The sequence below is a fragment of the Daphnia pulicaria genome, chromosome 8 (genome assembly GCF_021234035.1).
Source record: "Daphnia pulicaria isolate SC F1-1A chromosome 8, SC_F0-13Bv2, whole genome shotgun sequence".
In the NCBI taxonomy this organism is placed as follows: Eukaryota; Metazoa; Arthropoda; class Branchiopoda; order Diplostraca; family Daphniidae; genus Daphnia; species Daphnia pulicaria.
In genome coordinates this window covers 11,249,717-11,269,710 of record NC_060920.1, presented here as the reverse complement: position 1 = coordinate 11,269,710, position 19,994 = coordinate 11,249,717, and the positions used below count along the sequence as shown (strand labels likewise).

Here is a 19,994-nt window from a genome sequence, read left to right as displayed (position 1 = left end):
ATACAATGCTGTCTGCCATCGGGAATAAATCTATATCGTGAATTAATCACGCGGCTGCTCTGCGCAGGCGCGAGAAAATTCTTTTGATTTGGAACGACCCACTTTTACTTCCTTTTAAATTTTTCAAAGTCACTGTTGTCGCCTTTTAAAAATACATTTCACTAATGAATTGGGTTGAGATAACAGCTGATCTGGTTTTATAATGGGGATCAATTAAGAGCAAGAGTTTTCCATTGAATAGGAAATGAAACGGTTGTTTTGATATCTGTCGCAAGGGGAGTTGCGTAACAAGCCACCTAATCAAATCAATCTTGCTTTTAAGAAATTCACGGAGGGCTACCGCGACCGATTACCTCAGTTGCTGTGGTAACACTTCCGACGAGTTAGTCACGGTCACAGACTCGACATTTTTTTTTTTTCTTCTGGAACGATACCTTAGGGATATTGACATTTTTATAATTAAATTTCCCAAGAAAATCGAGACACAACAGTTTTAACAGGTTTTAAAACTGTCGTGTCATCTTTAACAGAATATCTGAGCTTTGCTCGAATTTGTAGTTTCGTATTACCGTTACGTAATCGTCGATATTATTGGCATGGTTGGTCATTGGGGGCCAGGACTATTACGCAACGTGATACCGCCCACCTCGATATGATTCGTTTTCCACGAATATCTCGAGATTATTCCACAAAAAAAAAAAAAAAAAAAAAAAACAGAAACGAGAACTTGCGTCAAAGTGTGACGAGCGATCAACAAAAATATAGGAACTTTCTAAAAAACAAAAAATTGACCGTAGTATCGGAAATTGCCGGAAGTGAAATAAAAAATTAAAAAAAACAAACAATGTAAGAGCAACACTGTGGTATGTGTATTATTACTTCAGATTTTTACTAAATCTATAATATGAGAAAGACCAACATGATTCACGCACGTTCATCCAAAATAAACTTTGAAAAATATAAGAGCATGAAAAAATTGGGGCTATGCAGATGGGAGATAAAAAAAATTGTTTTCTATAATAACTCGGGGTGAAAAAAAAAATTACGGTTTCCTCATCTAACCGTTAGTGGCAATGTCGCCAGTTTCATCTTACACAAAAATAGTTTCCTCCACCCTTTTTTTTTTGTTGTTGTTTTAGTTTGCAGCGTCTGTGTTATTTTTTTGCATTTTTTGAATTATTTTTTTAAGGCAAGGTTTGACGTATATCGGTTCACCTGTACACAAAACAACAACGTTACTAAATCCAGGGAAATTTTTTCTTTTTTTTTAAAGACCAGAAAAAAACGCGCAAAGAGAGCCTCTTTTTCTCCTATTTTCTTAAGAGGGGCGAAAGAATTGGGCGAGGGAATGGTCCCGTACAAGAATTTGAAAAACGAACGTTTTTTTTTTTTCCTTTTTTGATATTTCTTGTGGTTTCTTTAAAGGATATTTTCGTTGCGACACTTGTGTGAAATTGTTTCAAAGAGAAATATAAATCTATATAAAAGGAAGTGAGAAAAAAACACATGTTTCATCGATGATGGGAAAAAATCAACTCTTCATCAGACTCGATCAAAATGCTCACAGGAAAAAAAAAATGTAGCCCCCAAAAAATGATTTCGTTTTCCAAAAAAAGGAAATAAAACAAAAATCTCTTCTTCTTTTCTGCTTTTTTCCCCAGCAATCCTTGACAATTTTCGGGTGGTGCAAAGTGCATTGTTGTGTATAACATCTTCCGTTTTCCATTTTTCTTTTTTCTTCTTTTGTTGCATCAAGCCTTTTGTGATGTTGATAAATGCGGTCGGTGATTGGTCCCATTCTAACTGTCGAGCGCGTCTGGTCGATCCAACGAGTCGAGGGTATCGTTGGACGACGAATGAGAACCTGCAGATGGGCAACTCGAATTTCATTATTGCGTTCTAGATTTTGATCAAAAAAGGGTGTCAAACATACGAGTCAGATCGGAAAGTTCGTCCAGGTGTCGTTGCTTCTTGCGGACGTTCCAGTGCAGGCACTCAGCCAGCGAATCGAACCAGTCGGTGATTTGGTCCTGGGCGCAAATGGACGGCACCGGGTAGATGGATGTCGTAACCCTCAGACTAGGAGGGAGGGGAAAGCGAGAAACACAAATTAGAAAGAAAAACAACCAAATTCGGACGAGCAATTTGAGCTAGTTTTCTTTGTTTTTTGGTCGTGTGTCGAGTTGAGGTCGGGTTGAAAAGAGTCGAAGGTTCGAAAATGGGTGAAGCAAAAGCGAGAGAGAGATATAAGTGATGGGTTATTGCACAAACCTATCTCCGACATTCAACTCTTGGTGATGTCTCCCGTCGAATGAGACCCAGGCCGTGTTGCGAGCATCGGGGTGGAGCGTCACCTGCGGCAGTAGGCAGCAACAGTTCATTACTACTAACCAAGAGAGAACCGCACCTCGCACCGCAACGCGCAACAACCCACACAAAAACAAACGAAACACACAACACGCGCACAATAGAGAAAAAACACACACGCATATGCCAACACCGTATCAGCCCATAACCATGCAACCCGCCGAGCACAAACAACAACTAGCCAACAACAGCAACGGCCTGGGCTCACACTTGTTGTTCCGTCAATGTCAAAACATTCTCAATCTATTAAGGACATGATTTGAACACAATTTCACCAGGCTGTTTTTCTAGTTGGGTTAAGGCAGTCTCATCACTGATAGGGGAGGGCTAAGGTTTGATCATGGTGTGCAGTGGGGGAGTAGTAGTACGTTCTTTGTATGTACAAGTTGTTTGTTTTATGTAAGGGGGATCGTCTTTTGTTTTTTTTTAGTTGTTTTTTTGTTTTGTTTTTTCGTTTGGATAAGACAAACCCACCTATCACCGTGCTTGAGCTCTTGGCGGCTGCGTCCGTCGAAGGAGACCCAGGCCGTGTTGCGACTCTCCGGAGATACCGATATCTGTTGTCATATATATAACACGCACACATACACGCGCCGCACATACACAACAATTTGGGAGGATTTTTGTTGGGTTTTAGTAATTGTTTTTGGTTTTCACATTGAATTATAAAATAATAAATTCTTACCCCCCCTTACTCAATTAAATGATAATTTAAGGACATGGGAAATGCAAACAGAGCAAGTGAAAGTGATTAAAGAAATTCAAGCAAGTGAAACCGTAACTCTCAATCCCCAAAACATTTTCAATGAGACTGTTACTTTTAGCCTCCTTTTTCTTTTTTTTTTCTCTCCACTATAGCGTGAAGGAATGTTTTGAGGAAAAAGAGACACGTGAAAAGAAATTATGTATGGATATATAACCCCTCCCACCCCTCAAAGTGTTTTTCCGTTCCCATTCGATAAAACAAAAGTCAAAAACTGATTCCTGTTTTCTTTTAATTATGACGAATCGAATTTTTTTGTTTTTGGGTGTTTAAATCACGCCAACGTCAACATACCTTGAGTTCAACACCAGCCGGGACGACGATGGGTCGGAAGGAGAGCGAATGCGGGCAAATGGGCGTCACCATAATGGCTGGCACGCTCGGGTGGATCATGGAGGCTCCGGCCGCCACGGCGTAGGCAGTCGAGCCCGTCGGGGTCGACACAATCAAACCTGTCCCAACAAAAGAGAGCGTGAGTCTGTTAAGAGTTTGGAAGCTTTCACCCACGGCTTGCCCCTTATAATTATCGACTATAGACTGAGCGGAGAACAACATTTGGAAAACATCACACACTATCCAAACTGTTTGTCAAAACGATGCAGCCCATCTGTCTTATCTATTTCATCTATTTTTTGGAAGAAAATAGGTGGTGGTCAGGATCACTTTAAGTTACTCTCGACACGTACCATCTCCCTGGACGGAGGTGATGTGTTTGCCGTCGAGGTAGAGGTCGATGTTGGATAGGTAAGGAGACGGCCCGCGGTCAATGACCACCTCGTTGAGAACGAGGAGACTGGTAGGCGCTTTGGTGGGTTTGCCCGTCGCCTCATCTTTGCGCAGTATGATGCAGCGCAATCGGCTCCGCAGCGTCAACGCCGCATTACCTGGAAAAAGGAAAAAAAAAACCACGACACACAATTGGTTGGTTACTTTCATCTGGCCAGAATCGAAGTATTTAGCCATGAAAAGTGAATTACCTTCTAGTACGTTAATCATCTGTTCCTCAAAATTGACGAATTCGAAGGGCGTCAGGAAGCCCAAACTTCCCAGGTGGAAGGCCATCACCGGAGGCACCGATTGCTAAATTCAATTGCGTCCATTATGAAATTGTAATGCATTTTTTATCGCCTTGACATTCAACAAGGAAAGAGAGAAATGCTTTCGTGTTGTTGGTGTTGTTGTTGTTGTTGGGGAGGTATTTCGTTACCTGGAATAGAGAGCTAGCGTAGAGCAGAGTGCCATCGCCTCCAAGACAGACGATAAAGTCGATTTTGTCGGTGAGATCATCCTTGCCCTCGCGGAACGGCATGAGCTTGTCACGCGTCATGTTGAAACCCGGTTGGTTGCTGAGCAGCGGGTCGTCCAGCACCGAGTGCTCCACAAACACCACCATCCGTTTCTCCTGTGAAAAACAAAAAACCAATCCGTGAATTTCGATTTGAATCGAGACAAACTGAATTGTAGGAAAAAAAGACTTACCGTAATCAGCCATTTGACTAGTTGCACGAACGGAGACAAAACGGTGGCGTCGCGAACTTTTTTGATGACCAACACCGTCAATGGAGGCTTGTACCAAGTTAAGCGCTGACTGGCTGGATCTTGAATCGTCCTGTTTGTTGAACACAATTAAAATAAAAGTGAATTAGAAACAAATCAATCACCAAAACAACCCAATACTATCAGAAGAAAACAATAGCGTCGTTTGTTGTTTTTTAAATGTTACCAGGTAATTCTCTGATTGGGACTTGTCTCGATCTTCATTTCGAGAGCTAACGGCGCTGTGCGTGTGCCTTTGACGAGCCGTGAGCAAACACGCCGGACACAAACAACTCAACACGAACGTCTTATGTACAATCCACCTATACTATCCTCTCCTCTATCTACTGCTCGCCCAGCGCTCTCTCAATTCTACTTGCAAGTCAGTCACAGTTCTTAACGGTGGGCCGGCCAAAAGTGCTCTTACCGTCCCTGACAACGCCCCACCGCCACACACAAAAAGGAAAATACTAGCGGTGGGGTGGCGGCGGGCGGGCGGGCGGTTGGCTTATTTGGATGAATGAGAACGCGCAGCGCTTTGTGGGGTACCCGTACAATTTTGAAGTTTTTGCTTCTTGCTTTTTTGTTTCTTGTTTTTTCTCCTGGCTACTCAAAATAATCCGCCCTCTTTAATTCGTTCGAATATTTCTAGCGTCTAAAATAACGACACTTTCACCTTCCAGGAGCTTCTGACGCAGTAACTCTCTTTCACACTCGATGATTAGAGTAGAGTAACGGGAAAAAACCTTTCCGTCTCATTCACCTGTAGGATTAATAAGTCTCCTTTGAAAGGTTGTAAATAAATAAATAAAAAAATAAAAAAAAATAAAAAACAACAAGCCAAACAATGGAATCCATCATAGGTGAATGAGTGCGACACGAAAGGCTGTCAATGTTATACCCGCGGGAGGAGAAATCTTGTAGAGGTAAAAGTGGGCCGATATTTTTTAACCACACCGCTGCTGGTCTAGCTGATAGTGGTGACTTGTTACTTAGTTAGCCGCTCATAAATATACACCAGAAAGAAAAAAAGAATAAAAAAACCCGAACTAACACACGAAATGAAAACTAAGCGCACACTCCGTTCGTACGCGCTCCAGCGCCAGTGTAGGCGAAGTTCAAGGTCTGGGTCCGGCGAAAGTTTTTTTTTTTCCGTTTTCCACTTTTGCGTCTTGGTCATCGCTAATTTACAACCAAACAACATCAACGTGTGGGTCTGGCTGACGAAAGAAACGTCGAGTGAAATCTATGAAAACTGTCCTTGAAAACGAATAAAACCCAAAATTCCCTTTCTTCTTTTTTTTACCATTAGTTATGTTTCTATTCTATACATACAAACGATTCGCGTTACGACTATGCTGACCCAATCTGCCCCCCACATTCTCTTCCCGTTACGACTCTGGGTCAAATGATTATTCATTTCTTCTTTTCTTTCACGGCGAAAGCTGTCGATTGTGTTACATAAATTTCATTATCCTTACTCCTTCTTTTGTTCGTTAAGATTCCAAACACAGATGTGGAAATTATGTTGGGACTATATAACTAACTGACTTCATTCATTTTTGATTCAGGAAAGAAATTCAAAACTTACATGACCATGGCGGAATTCTTCATGATCCTGCCGCAGGGTCCGAACTGCTGGATGGGACTGGGTGCGTTCAGCGATCGCGTCCTCCTGTTGGATCGATGGATCAAATACCGAAAAAGAAGAAAAAAAACAAAACAGAAGAAGACGTCAAATAAATAAACAGGTCAGTCACACATATTTGATTTTTCTTATTTCGTTTCGGCGTTGTGCACATTTCGATTCGCGGTTTTATGGTGTCACGGTCCGTTCGGACGGACTGCGCAATCGAGAAAAAAAAACCACCATCAAAACAATCGCCGAAAATCTTCTCTCGCTCAAGATGCCTGTTGTTGCGACCTTGGAGTGCACGAGAGAGAGAGAAATCCTTCGAGGTACGAAACAAATAGTAAACAATCCGCGCAAAGATGATGCCGTTGGGTTTGCCAAACAAACACACACATTCTCTTTCTCTCTCTCTTAAAAAACAAACCCACATTTCAAATTCAAATTTTTGTACAGATATTAAAGTAAAGTGGAAATCATAGCAACAACCTAACAGCTTCGCGTTTGATGGCCTCCACCGCCGATTTCTGAAGTGGATGATCCCCCATTACTTTGCCATTCAGATGCTGTTTACTCTTTTCGGCCATTTTTGCGTTCAAGTTCACCTCGAGGATCTTTTATATCGTTCACGCAAGTGTTAAGTGGTTCACTTTAATTTCTCGAGTTGTCACTTTCTCCTGCCCCAAATTAGTTTTTTTTACAAAATCGAAGAATATTGACGACTGGACTTTGGAATTTTCAAAAGAAATTGTCGTTTCGCTGTTGTTGACAGTTGGCCACAAAATTCACACGTCCTCACCGTTGCGACTGGTGGGCGCCAAGTGACTGGACGAGGCCTCAGTTGAACGCGACGCTTGAACTCCCCCCCCTCTCCGAAATTTCCCTGCTCCTCCTTCCCTTGGCGTGACTTTTCATTCGTTTCGGTCACGGCCTCGTACGATGAACGGATTGAAAGGAAATACCTGGGTTTCATATTGTGTCGGCAGTGCCTATAGATAGATAGCAGTCAACCTAATTTGATGTCCTCAAGCTAAACATGACTCCCAAGTTCACTCGAGTTCAGGTGTACTGTACTGCACATTCCTTTCAATCTGGCACTCCAACTCTGATTGGATATCCCAGGGAAAAAAAAAAGAAGCATTACAGTAAGTGATCCATAAAATTGTGGTTGGGAATTTGCTGTGTCACCGAGTCAAAAAGGTCCCTGCAGGCTATGAGTTGCCCTTAGCTGTGCTTTCCAGAGGACAAAACCTCCTCCCCCTCAAGCTGCTGCCCTCAAGCAAAACCACAAGACAGACACATAAAAATTAAAATCAAAGGAATCCAATCATTTAACCAAATTGTTTTCTGGGTCACATCAATAGAATATACACTGTACTCACTTGTCATCTTTGCACCTGCACTGGTGACTGGCATCGTGCAGACAGGCACCATCCTCATCACCAAGTCTGAGACCGTTGGAAAACTCAAGTGACACATTGTCCACCTGATCCACATTACTGGGAGAGATTGATTTTTTATGACAGTCCATTGCGTAACGTTTTGAATCTCTTTTTAAACGGTGATAGAGCCAAGTGCTTTATTAAATCAGAATCCCGGCTCGTTCACTTCTCCAATCCCCTACAAGGCTATATAGTGTTGCACTTTTCATTGCACATCGACCTTGACGTAATATTAAGACTGTGGCTAATCAAAATGCGAAAAACGCTCGGAAATGTTTGTACGTTGAAATATTACGTCGAATAAAAACGAGAAGAAGGCTGCCATGTACAAAAGAATTGGCAATTAAAAACGAAAAAATATCCAAAATACGAAATACGTCGGCAATAAAAATATTCTCGTCTGACACTGACAGCGGGTAGCTGCTAAAGAGCAAGTCATGCGCCCTGTCAGCTGTCGCTGTCCTGTGACGTCATTGAAAACCCTTTTATTTTATATTTCAAAGAGAAAGAAACTCTTTTTTCTTTTCCTTTTTGAAAATTTTCGCTGTGAGGGATGGCAAAAAACTTCTTGGAAAAAAGGAAAGTCTCTCTTGTTTTTTTGTTTTTGATCATTCTTGAAAGAGTTCGAAAGTCAAATGACTTACGGCCAAGTTCCCGATCTTGAGCGGGAGAATTGCTCAGAGTCTGGTCGAATGTTACGGGTATGACCTTCCAAGTCCAGCGGCCAAATTCCAGTCGTCGTCGTGGGGATTGCATCGGTGATCATCATCGAATGTGTGACACCGGGAGACGTCACTTGATTATTTAAAATAGCAGACGAAGGCGATGATTTCCAGCCGCCAGCAAAGTGACCGCCGTCAGCGTGAGTCTGATGCGTGACAGATTCGGACGAATTAGAGTCGCACCTCACCATCATCGTAAGCCAAGTGGGACGTGACTATTTTATCGGAAAGCCACAAAAATCAATCAAAAAGTTCACGCACTAACTAGCGCAACGCACGACAGACAGACAAGATTCTGTGGGTTCTTGCGCAGTGGACGTCGAGTCTGTGACTGAATTGTCCGTTGCGGGCGGCCACTTGATTTGTCTCTCGTAATATTATTCTCTCGTCGATTAGAAATTTTCCTGAGGCTCACAGAAACGACGTATATAAAAGAATTCTCTGAATGTGACGGTGGGGTAGTTGTAGGGAAACAATCAAAGAATGTCGGTTGACACAGTGGAGTAGAGAACGCACAGGCAAAAGGGACGACGTTCCAGGGAGCTGCGGGAGCTTTCCAATCAAAACAAGACACCGGAGCCGACTGTGACCAACCGTGCGCACAAAACAGAGAGAGTTTGTTTTTTTGTCTAGGCGAAATGAATAAGAAAAAGGGAAAAGTTAAAACACACCTTAGCATTGGTGGCCTCCTCTCTCTCTATCTATCTCTCAGGTCTGTCCATACACCTTTTTTCAGGCTTTATACGGTACTAAACAAAAGCTTTTGATTTCCCCTTGAGCTAATGTTGCATGTATTCTTCTTTCTCCCCTTTCATTACAATAAAATCAAAAAGAGACCCGAAAACAAGACACACTCACGAGGACGCCCAAGAGGAAATGTTTCTGTTGGAATTGCCCCCTCGGAATGTTAGTTGTAGCACACAATTTTGATCAAGTCTTATTTGATACAACTTGTTTTTCTCATTCGCCCAACGATAATCCCGCGAGAACGAAAATGAAAGTCCTGAACTGTCCGAAGCGCTTTGAAAGACTGTCGGCCGAGAATTGCCATGTACATTATTTTTATCAGAGTTACATAAAAATAACAAACTTGTGGTTATCAGTTTAGGACTGATATTTCGTTGTACAGCTCTTATAAGCCCTTGGCATTGACGGCACATCTTCCTTTTTTTATTTCATCCAAGTGGAGCAATTCGACTTTTAATTGCCTCTCTCTGTAATCTCATATACCTGGTAAATTGAGGAAAAAAGTCAAAACAAATTCGCCGTAAAAATTTGGTTGTTTTCCCCCACACACATTTTTATCGGTTGCAGCAATTTCGCTCGTTGGATATAGTTGCCATCACACACACAATGTGTGGCTGGTTTTCTCTGACCTTCGTACAATGCCGTCTGTTTCCTTTTTTTTTATCTATCTGTGTGTGGTTGTATATGTTATGTATACAACACACTGTGCTGTATCCTTCTCGCTGTATAATATGGTAATAACAGAAAATTGTGTCTGACTCACCGCGTTTGCAACTCGCATGATTGGATCGTCCGCTGTTCTTTCCTCTGTAGAGCCTCGACTACGCAATCGCAAATGTTGTGGCAACCCGACAATAAATCTTGAGGCTGAACCTTCCTGACAGCTTCCATTTTTCCTCTATGTTTATTATGTGTCTCTGGAATTCTTTGAGGGGGTTTCGTTTCCAGTTGACTGTGCCGAATCAAAATGGATTGACAAGCTACAGGGAAGGTCGACACAAAGCCCTCCAACATTATTTCCGTTGTGCCAAGTGTGATCGTCATCTTGACGTTTTGGCTTGTGCGTAGATTTCTTTTCTTTTTCTTTTGTAAAGGTTGGAAAATTACTTCCTTTTTGACAAGTCAGGCCTTTTTCCGGAAGAAAAATAAAACCCAAATGCAAGGCCAATCGCTTTAACCTTGTCGATGCACAAAAAAATTAAACAATTTTTTTGTGTGTGTGTGTGCGCGTTTTATTGTTTTCACGCTGATTGATTTCGTTCCGCTCGAATAATTGCCATTTTTATTGATCGGTAAAATAATTTGACTTCCGCCAGCCAAGCCGCCAGCACCACTTTGATTCCGGATAATACTGGAATTGCTCATTGAAGTCATCTAGCGGTCAAATGAATTTCGATTTCAAATTTTTGTTAAAGAATTCAATAGATGGCGCTTAGTTCTTGATTCATTATTTAAAAAACCCAGAAGCGAGTTGCGCAATAATACAACAAATAAATTGGAGGGATAAAAAAAAACGGGAATGAACAATATTACGTGGGTTGAGAAACCGCAAAAGATGAATGATGGTTATATAACGAGTTTTCTATTGTTTGTCGCTGGTAAATCTGCCTCGGAGAGTTGAAACAGTCCGAATGATAAAAAAGAAATAGGAAAAGCGCCAATCTGGTATTTATTATATATAGTATTTGACGTGATAATAGCTCAGCGTCGATTATTATTGGGGACTGACCCAGCGATTTTGAAAACACAATTACACCTCCCACCAGGTAAAAAAAAAAAATAAAATAAAATGCCGTCAAAATGGGTAGATAGAAGGAAAGGAACTGTGTGTTCCAATTCTTGTTTTGCTTTCGCCCACCGACGAATAGGAAGAAAAAGAAAGAAATTAGAAATCTTTTTTTCATTCTATTCCAAGCGTCCAGCACCTTTTTTTTTCTCTCTCCTCTAAATTATTTCCATCGTCGTCGTGTGTCTCAATCGTCTATTTTTTTCTTTTCCCATGGCAGTCCCCCTTTTTGATATCTTAATCTTGCCGACTTAATCTCTGCGTGTGTGTCTGCAGTTGCGGAGGTGAAAGTATAGTCTGTTCTGTATATGCTCTTGATGGAGTGTTCGAATGCAAATGTTTGAAAATCACGCCGGAATGCTGATCACGCCGTATACGTCCAAAGGGAACTCGTTTTCTCGCCCAAATAATAATAATAATAATAATAAAAAAAGGAAAATGTGTGTTGCGCGCTCAAGATAGATTGACTTTGATGACGGCTAATGGATAACGACCGATACAGGAAAGAAGAAGAAGCGCCGCTCTTTTATTTGATATTTTTTTCGTAATTCTTTCGTGCTGACGGCCGTCGACCGTCGTGATAATTGATGGTATAGCAGCAGCAGCCATCAACTGAGACGGTTATGAAGAGAGACCTACATTTATTACGGGCGGTCGGACGCGAGAGACGTGACTTTGTAGCGGCGGCAGATGCTGGGCAACCGCGTTGACACGGACGTTAGAATCAAACGCACACTCGGTCTGGCCATCGCCAAAATGAACGTCTGCGAGAGAGAAATGAAAACGGCCAGCAGGGAGAGGATATAGTATGCAAAACTAGGAGTATAGAAATGATTAGTGGTTGGCTTGTCCCCGATTCGACGCTAGTCTGAGCTTTCTATTGTGAAAATAAGAAGAAGAAGAATCAACGCACAGAAGACCGGCTTCTCGTCCGCCTTGAAGAAAGAAAAAGCTTTCGTCTACATGTACATTTGCATCTGGAAGAGTTGTGTGCAGAGGTGGAGCCTCCCATACTTATCCGGGCTCTTGTTTGACTTGTTTTTTTTCTTCAAAAGAAGAAGAAGGAGATGGAGGATCCGTGGCAAATGGCGGCGACCATTATGTTTCTGTACCGCCTATATTCACGATGAGAGATTTCCTTCTTCTTTATCGTGAAAAACTGTTGACAGTTCAATCCCTCCTCTCCGCCGCGTTATATATCGACCGCAGCATCTGAGGGACGCATATGAGTACTAGTTCTCTCTCTCTCTCTCGTTTACTCTTTTTCCTCATTGTTCACCCAAAACCCCTCGGGGCTTTTCATATTTTTTTATTTTTCCCGTATCGATTGTCTGATCTCGTAACGACTTCGTGAGCTGCTCATCTAATCGACTGCAATACTCCCCACCATTCAAAGTCAAACAAGGTCGGCGTGCACACGATTCACGATCCCTTATGGTAGGAGAGTTGTCGGTTGTCTGCCTCCTTCTTCTTTTTTTACTAGGGGCCTTTGATATTAGACGCCAATCGAGTCGGACTCTCTCTCTCTCTCTCGGGATAAAAGGAGCAGCAGCTGCGGGCTATGTATCCGACTCGAACCGGGAATAGATCATTAACGCTTTACTGAACGCGCGTTTCAGTTTCCCGAAAACGAAAAAAAAAAAAACGGAGCAATTGACGTGGTGGTGGCCTCCTCGCGGCGCGGCCAAACATCTTCCCGAGCTCCTAAATAATTTTTTTTTTTCGGGAGATTTTTCCTATGCGCTCAGTGTGTTCAACACCCCCGCTGGGTGTAGGAACGAGATGATCGCAACGGGAGGTTAAGTCAATTGAAAATGAGCGCCAACCGAAAAAAAAACATTTTCTTATTTTTTTTTTTTTTTTGTGTGTTTCCCGGACGGCGGCCGCAGACTATGAGGTCGGATTGAGGTTAATGGGAGCCCCCAACTTGTCGGTAGAGAAGGGAGGAGTCGTAACGTAAATGTGTGTACGTCTAATATAACTACGGGCAAAAAGACGTGCCAGGGCGCGTCTGCTGTGTCGGGATTTTTCTCCACCGGAACAGCACGCCATCTTTGTCACGATCTGGCGTGCACATGCTGTAATAAAGTCGAGAAATAGTACTTGACTCTGGCTGGTGATTGTTGTTATCCCCCCCAAGACAACACACAACAACCCCCCCCCCCCCCTCCGCACCGAATAAGCAACAAGAGGTTGTGAACGCCAGCCACCGTTGCTGTGTGTTTTGGTTGGAGGGGACGGGTTGGTGTACCCGCAAATTGAATGATTATCTACTTAGACGAGGCTCACGGCACGGGAATCTCTCGGTATAAATCTTTTTGGCGAATGAGGTTAGCGATTGCTTCATTCATAGGTGCGCGTGAGTCGAGAGAGTGAAACGGCCAGCAGCCGCTATCTATAGGGAAAAGTGCGCGTGAATCATGACGACCGACCAGCTAGCCTCTCTCGTGTGTGCTGTTTGCACAGTGTGTCCCGGCACCCGATTTGGAATGGAGCCGAGGAGAAACTTTGACAACCTCTTCGCCCATCGACACCGAAACGGGCAGGGGAATTTTTGTTCAACAGTTTTGTCCAGGTGTAATGGAATATATTTACTACTCACTCACCTGAAGCCTTGGATCTTTTCCAGGACCATGGACGCATGCGTTTTCATGGCGTCGTCGGTAGCCGCCGTCCCGCCGCCGTCCGCTCCCGGGTTGGGACTGCCAGTTCGGGCCGGACTGTTACTCCTCGAATTGTTGGTACTGATTCGGGCCAGGGCCTGGGCCAGTTTCAAATCTCCTTCCATCATTTTCGACAAGAGCTTTTTTGGGGGGGTTGTTGTTGACTGGTCAAACTGAGAAACTGTTGAGTTGAATGCACTTTGGGGGTGGAAATGAATAACGGACGAGAGAGTCAGCTTGTTCTTATTCCCTGGAATTTTCGAATGGTTCAGTCCAGCAATCAAGAATAAGAAGAGAAAAAGAGCAAGAGAAAATCAGAAGAGACTGTGGGGTTTTTGCTTCCTGCCCGTCCGGCACTGACAGAACGACTGGCACAGTTGGAATCAGCAGGGAGCAGCTCTGCTGCTACACACGAACTCTCCCGTCTGCAGTCTGCACCTCCTTCTTTCTTATTTTCTTTCTCTTTCTCCCCTTTCTTTTTTCTTTCTCTCTCTCACTCGTTTCTCCTCGATGACCAAATTGCCACTGCGACTGTGGGTGCGGAGCCCAGCTAGTCTCAAACTCTTGTGTGATATCCTCGACCATTTCGACGCTCTTTTATGTGTGTCCGCCCCGGACGACACGGGAGATCTTTGTCGACGACGAGATGACTGTCTGTACAACCTGGCACCTGTTGGATTTGGATCTACACCAAATCGCAACCACCGCAAATAATCGATACGACTATGGAATTTGAAAAAAAAAACTCATCACCAAGACTTTTGATGATGGGCAGCTGCCGGCAGTTGCTGTGCAAAGGTCAACGTAGAAAGCGGAGATTGCTTCGTATAGATGTGTATACATACATACGTACAGGATAGTAGTAGCTTCACTGCCTTAAGGGCGTGAACGAAAAAACAAAAAATACTGTACAGTGGCCGGCCGATGTGGGAAACTGAATTGATTATACGGCCGGTAGTAGTGCGAATCGAATGCGGTCTCTCATCTGCTATATTTATAAATGCCTATGTGTGTGTGTTGTTTTCTCTCACTTGGTGTGTTTCGGGGCATAGGGGAGATTATATTGCAGTGGTTACAGCTCACCTCCACTATACCAACCGGTCCCACATGTAATAATAATAATAACATACGCCCTCGATTCCTCCTTTATTTCCCAGACCGCGGCCGGATCACCGACTATGGCGCTATGTCGAATCGTCGTCGCACACCCACCACCACCACCACCACCACCACCAGATATTATATAGAAATATGGTCCACCATTTCACGCTAGACACAAAGAAAAATTGGGGATTTTTTTTTCCTTTCTTACAAAACAACACGCGTGTAGAAAAAGATACACAGATGTAGGAAAACCCAATCGCGGAGACGGTTGAAATATTTCTGGAATAATCATCCGCGGGTAGACGACGCGATCCATCACCCGCCACCTCCCTCGGAAAAAAAGTAATGCAACTTCCGTCCGTCTGTTATCTTTTCATCTGTTTTTATTTTTATTTATTTTTATTTTTTCAATTACCACATTCAAATTTCTCTCTTGTGTAGCGGTTTTTATTATTTTTATGTCGTGGTAGATAGAGAGATGATGGCCGTATACATATATAACAGATTGTGCGTTGGTTTTTCTTTTGTATTATTTCAGGTCTGATGTGGTGCGTTTCCTTCGTGAATGATGATCTCACATCAAATTTAGATTCTCCTTCCTCCTCCTGCCACCGGGAATTTCCATATTCTAATCGACCGCGCACATCCGTGAGCGACTTTCAATAAAACGCGTTCAACGAAGAAAAGCCAACCACCCCCCGCTCCCGCTCCCGCGAACTTTCTCGTCAACAATCGTTTCAATTTGTCTTGCTGACTGTTGGAAGTCAGAAAAAGAAGAAAGAAGAAAAAAAAAAAAACTCAAAAGAAATATGGCAACTAAAACAAGAAATGAAAACAACGTGGGGTTTTTGTTCGCTCGCCAACTGTTTCACTGTAGAACCAATTCAGAAAAGAAAAAGAAAAATGAAAGAAATATAAAAATTCTGAGAGATGGCACATTATTTCAGCTATAAAACTACTACTATATACTATATCTTATTGCCTGGCGTTTTGTAATATTAGTGTTTGCGTCGGCGTTTAGCCTTTCATCCCGTTTTTTTTATTCCTAATAAGTTTAGCTTTCAAATGAACGATTTTTTCGTTGTTTCCCCGCGCTTCTTCTTCTTCTTTTTATTTGTTTACAACAAAAGACGAAGGCATTTCTTATGGCCGCTGTCAGTTTATTGTGCATGCGCATAATAACGAGCCTGCCAGTCGTGTCGTGTCAGCAATATAAGAAAGAAGAAGAAAAACATTTGAGCGTGCGAGCTGCTCAAGTTATTCGATAAGTAGGGCTATACTTGGACTCGACCTGTAGTCAAAGGGAACAGGTCCTAGACGCTGTTGTTGTTCCTGTTCTTCTTCTTCGGGAGTTGGCGAAATACCCTTAGATAGAAATGAGAAAATGGCTTTTTTTGGAAAAGAGAAGAGAGAGAGAAAGACACCGGGGCAGCCACCTTCTGCCGGGAGGCAAAAACGAACCGGACAGACAACTGTGAATGAGCGCCGCTATATACTGTCAGATGACATGTCATAAATTGACGGGAAAATAGGCCGTGATCTAAATACATGAAACATTCGTTTTCCGATCGATTTTAATTTGTTGTTTTTTTTCCGGGGGAAAAAAAAATTGTATTCCGACTTGTGTGTTGTTTTCGTGCATGTTATTAGTTTACATATGTAGATAATAATGGGTCAATGGGTAGAATGGCGAAAAGAAACAGAAGATAAAACCGGATTGTTTTGCAGGTGATTGTTTGCTTTTTTCCTGGGCAAATGATTAAGATGTATCTAGTTGTTGTTGTTGTATCTTCGGCGCACGGAGCAGTTCGAAGAAGAGTAAATTTTTGTTTTTTTTTGGCTTCCGCTTATTTGTCGAGAAAAGCTTTCGATGAGCGCCGATGGGCAACTTTTCCTGGAATCGAATTCGGCTGGCCGATAGAATACGACCAAAGTGAAAAGAAAGAATGGGACGAGATTTTCACTCAATAATTACTTATCACCGGCGATTGGTTTGGCATGTTGTGCCAGGTTTCACTACGGGAAATCGTCGGAGCTTTGCGGCTGTTCGGCTGAAAAGATTTATCGCTACAGGCCAGACGACCGCATAACTTTTCTTTCATTGAAGATACTACGTCTAAATCCCAAATTTCTCGCTCGACCGTGAATTGCATATCTTTTCTTACCATCGTACGAGTCATTCATTGATCTTTTGTCGTCTATTATTCATGCCAAAACGATATATTGATCTAATGTCATGCTGACAATCGAATTTGGCGCCGACGACATCTGCCGATTGTATTCATCCAAATGAACAAAATTGTCGTCTGCTGGACTTTGAGTGTTTGAGACTCACGTGCAATAATTTGGTTTCGAATAGGTTTTTTCCGTGACAGTGCAACTGATTAGTATAATAATATGAAATTTGCTGTATCTTTGGTGGCCGAATCCAGTGCCAGACTAGGCTCGTTAACGGAATTTGCTCGAATCCCAGAGGCTGTATTCGAAACCCCATTACTTTTGCTACACACTCGTGTATGATTATCTTTCTACCTACGATCAAATGTTGTTGCATTTTTAACATGATTCTGTCATTATCTTTTTAACCATAGGGTGCTTCTGTTCCACATTTGAGCTATGATCTCTTACAAATGGTTTCAACTGGGCACCACATGCTTCAGATGCCTCTGGTTACGCTTGTTGATCACACAAAAAATGTGAAAGCATTCGGAAAAGGAATAGCTGAGTTTGCAGGTTTAAAGGTTGTTGATCTTGTCGTGTAGATGATCGCATCTTGACTACTTTGTCCTGAAAGTGAATCAAGAATTATATAATCTTTCTTTTTAGGAATATTTAAATTATGTGTCTGTGCAAGATTCTGGCACTACAACACCTGAGGGCTACCATGAAAAGAATTCCATTTCTCTGTGGTAAATGCTGGATAACTTTTTTTTTACTCTGTTCCTAATTTTCTATCCACCTCAACAATTGTGATGCCAATTTTTAATTTAGAGCACTCTTTGGCTGTGGCTACTGATAACTCTCTTATCTTTTTACAGGACCAGAGGTGGAAGGAAACTTATTGACCCCCAGACTTACATATCTTGCATTGAAGCATTGAAACCAGACATGTTTCAAGCGATAGTTGATGGAGATACAACTCAAAGCAGTTCAGCTAAAAGGGTTAGAAAGTCTGTTGATGTTACTGTCAAGTTTGCTGGTATTTGTGCTGACCTGAAAGAAAAGTCTGATGTATGTAACATTTGTTTCTTTTTCAAAAACAGTAAATTTACATTTTCAGTTTTTTTTTTTTCTACACTCCCCAGGTTTTGAAAGACACTCCCATGTTAGCTTGTATAACTGGGGGGTACAATATTAAAGAAAGATTGCGCTGTATAAACGAATTAAAAGGGTTTGGTGCTGCTGGTTATGTTATCGAAGGATTCCACACAAACGGAGAATCTGCCACGAATTTACTCTGGGAAGACGTGGAGCCAGTTTTAACGGAAACTTTAGTACGTTATCAATCATTCTTGTCTTGGCAGACACCAGAGAGCCGTGAAACACATTCAGATTGTATAAGCAATTTTTGGGGGTTTTAATTACAGGGTTCACTTCCGGAAAATCTACCTCGAGCATTTCATGGACCCATTACACCTATCGTGCTACTGAAACTCGTATCTAAGGGTAAGGGTTTTTAAAAATCTTCGAATCTCGCCAAAGTTCTTTATAAGTCTTTTAATCTTTAAAACAGGCATTGATATTTTTGATGCAACATTTCCGTGGCTAGTTGCAGAAAGAGGGGGTGCGCTGGTTTTTCCTAATTCACTGTCGAAAGAGTAATAAGCACTACGTTTTTCAACTTTGCCTGCATATATACATGAAGTAATTATTTAATTAACAGAAACGTTCCTGTTACTGAAACATTGCCAAGCATGAAAGCCCCAGCAATAGTTGCAACGGACCAAAAAGTTGCCAAACTTGCAGATGATAACAGCAATGACGAAGCAGTGGATCGAGTCTACGAAATAAATCTTAAAGACAAAATGTAAGCCGATTGCTTCTAAATTTCTCGATTTTCACATACCTAATTGTAATTGCCATAATAATCACTAGATACTTCAGTGACACCAGACCTTTATTAGAAGGCTGCTCATGCTATAGCTGCCGCAAGTTTTCGCGAAGTTACGTTCACCATTTGACCGCAACGGGTGAACTTCAAGGGCCTATCCTGATAATGATGTACTAATTACTATAGCTGCTTTCATTACCGTTCGACATACTTATTTTTATTTCCTTTTTACAGGCACAATCTTCATCACTACATCAACTTCTTTAAAAGTATTCAGCAGGCCATTAAGGAAAATGAATTACAAGCTCTACAATCTAAGCTTGATCTGTTTGTTTCCTCCCGCAGAAACTGAAAATTACAAATTTAACTTTTTTTTTAAATAGTCCTCTTTCTCTACTTTTTTTAATTTAAAATCGGCAAAGGATTTGTAAATGTTTAATATAACAGAGTCTCCGCACACTGTGGATTCAAGCACGGAAAAGCGCTCGAGCGGAAGTGCGCATAGAGTTTTATTGGCTCCAACGCGTAGAGCCATGCATTCAGTGGGTTTAATTAGAATTTCGACTTGGTGAGACGATTATGTTTTACTAATTTTAAGTCGAATGTTTATTTTCTCATTTATGAGGACGCAGTTGCCTTCCTGTGAAAATAAGGACGAAAAAGGGCGCTATTTGTTGAGGCTCCGAGTTTTTAGGTTATTACGGGAAAACGATTTTTTATTGCCTTTTTAAAACCGAGCCTTTGCCGTAATAGTTCGTAAATGCGAGTTATATATAAGGCATTTTAGTTGTGCTGACCCACGGTGCGCTGCATGGCAAGAAAAATGTTAATAATCTAACGAAACAGAGTTACGATTATGCTGTCGTAGGCCTATAAAGATACTTATAAAGCATTTTTATAGCTCGGAAGTTAAACGGCCTTGTGTTACGTAACCCATTTCAAATGTCTTAAAATAGCTTTTCGGAGAGTTCTGCAGAGGTCAATGTTACCTACTAAGGTTATTTTGGCTTAAAATAAAAATAAAACAACGTCTACACTCTACAATCTACAAATGAAAGAGATAAGTTTTTTATTCTTAAAGGCATGCCGGGTCGTTAATTCGAATAACAGAAAGTATAGAAACGAGTTTAATTTAATCCAAAAGCAATTATCAGTACATTACATTAATCCGTTGTAATTTTAA

The 19,994-nt window shown here is 41.9% G+C and overlaps 2 protein-coding genes across 6 annotated transcripts; one reads left to right on the top strand and one right to left on the bottom strand.

The window, feature by feature from the left end:
* Nucleotides 1-847: 847 nt before the first annotated feature.
* LOC124311160 (NAD kinase-like) lies at nt 848-14,197 on the bottom strand. 5 transcript variants are annotated; one of them, XM_046775506.1, is made up of 10 exons: nt 13,600-14,197; nt 6,258-6,341; nt 4,610-4,739; nt 4,338-4,532; nt 4,108-4,210; nt 3,817-4,014; nt 3,425-3,582; nt 2,842-2,924; nt 1,934-2,079; nt 848-1,864 (listed from the first exon to the last, which is right to left on the bottom strand). In XM_046775506.1, the coding sequence occupies exons 1-10, from the start codon at nt 13,782-13,784 to the stop codon at nt 1,800-1,802; spliced, it is 1,347 nt and encodes a 448-aa protein (XP_046631462.1). In that variant the 5' UTR covers nt 13,785-14,197; the 3' UTR covers nt 848-1,799. The 5 variants fall into 5 exon arrangements, with proteins under 5 accessions (XP_046631462.1, XP_046631461.1, XP_046631463.1 ...); XM_046775505.1 differs by lacking the exon at nt 13,600-14,197 and adding an exon at nt 8,383-9,262; XM_046775507.1 differs by lacking the exon at nt 13,600-14,197 and adding an exon at nt 7,679-8,154.
* Nucleotides 14,198-17,077: 2,880 nt separating this feature from the next.
* Nucleotides 17,078-19,191, top strand: LOC124311195 (queuine tRNA-ribosyltransferase accessory subunit 2-like). The gene is made up of 10 exons (XM_046775574.1): nt 17,078-17,274; nt 17,352-17,501; nt 17,587-17,669; nt 17,799-17,991; nt 18,066-18,254; nt 18,348-18,426; nt 18,494-18,578; nt 18,644-18,787; nt 18,856-18,981; nt 19,046-19,191. Exons 1-10 carry the CDS (start codon nt 17,158-17,160, stop codon nt 19,161-19,163), a joined length of 1,284 nt encoding a protein of 427 aa, XP_046631530.1. The 5' UTR covers nt 17,078-17,157; the 3' UTR covers nt 19,164-19,191.
* Nucleotides 19,192-19,994: the final 803 nt, after the last annotated feature.

What these genes read in the sequence shown, in the direction of transcription:
- LOC124311160 (XM_046775505.1), bottom strand. Translation starts at nt 8,654, where the DNA reads ATGATGGTGAGGTGCGACTCTAATTCGTCCGAATCTGTCACGCATCAG. An exon ending in ACGCTAGCTCTCTATTCCAG is followed by an intron (nt 4,211 to 4,337) that starts GTAACGAAATAC and finishes AATTGAATTTAG; the next exon opens with CAATCGGTGCCTCCGGTGAT. An exon ending in CGAACTTTCCGATCTGACTC is followed by an intron (nt 1,865 to 1,933) that starts GTATGTTTGACA and finishes GCCCATCTGCAG; the next exon opens with GTTCTCATTCGTCGTCCAAC.
- LOC124311195 (XM_046775574.1), top strand. Translation starts at nt 17,158, where the DNA reads ATGAAATTTGCTGTATCTTTGGTGGCCGAATCCAGTGCCAGACTAGGC. An exon ending in TACTTTTGCTACACACTCGT is followed by an intron (nt 17,275 to 17,351) that starts GTATGATTATCT and finishes TTTTAACCATAG; the next exon opens with GGTGCTTCTGTTCCACATTT. An exon ending in AAGAATTCCATTTCTCTGTG is followed by an intron (nt 17,670 to 17,798) that starts GTAAATGCTGGA and finishes ATCTTTTTACAG; the next exon opens with GACCAGAGGTGGAAGGAAAC.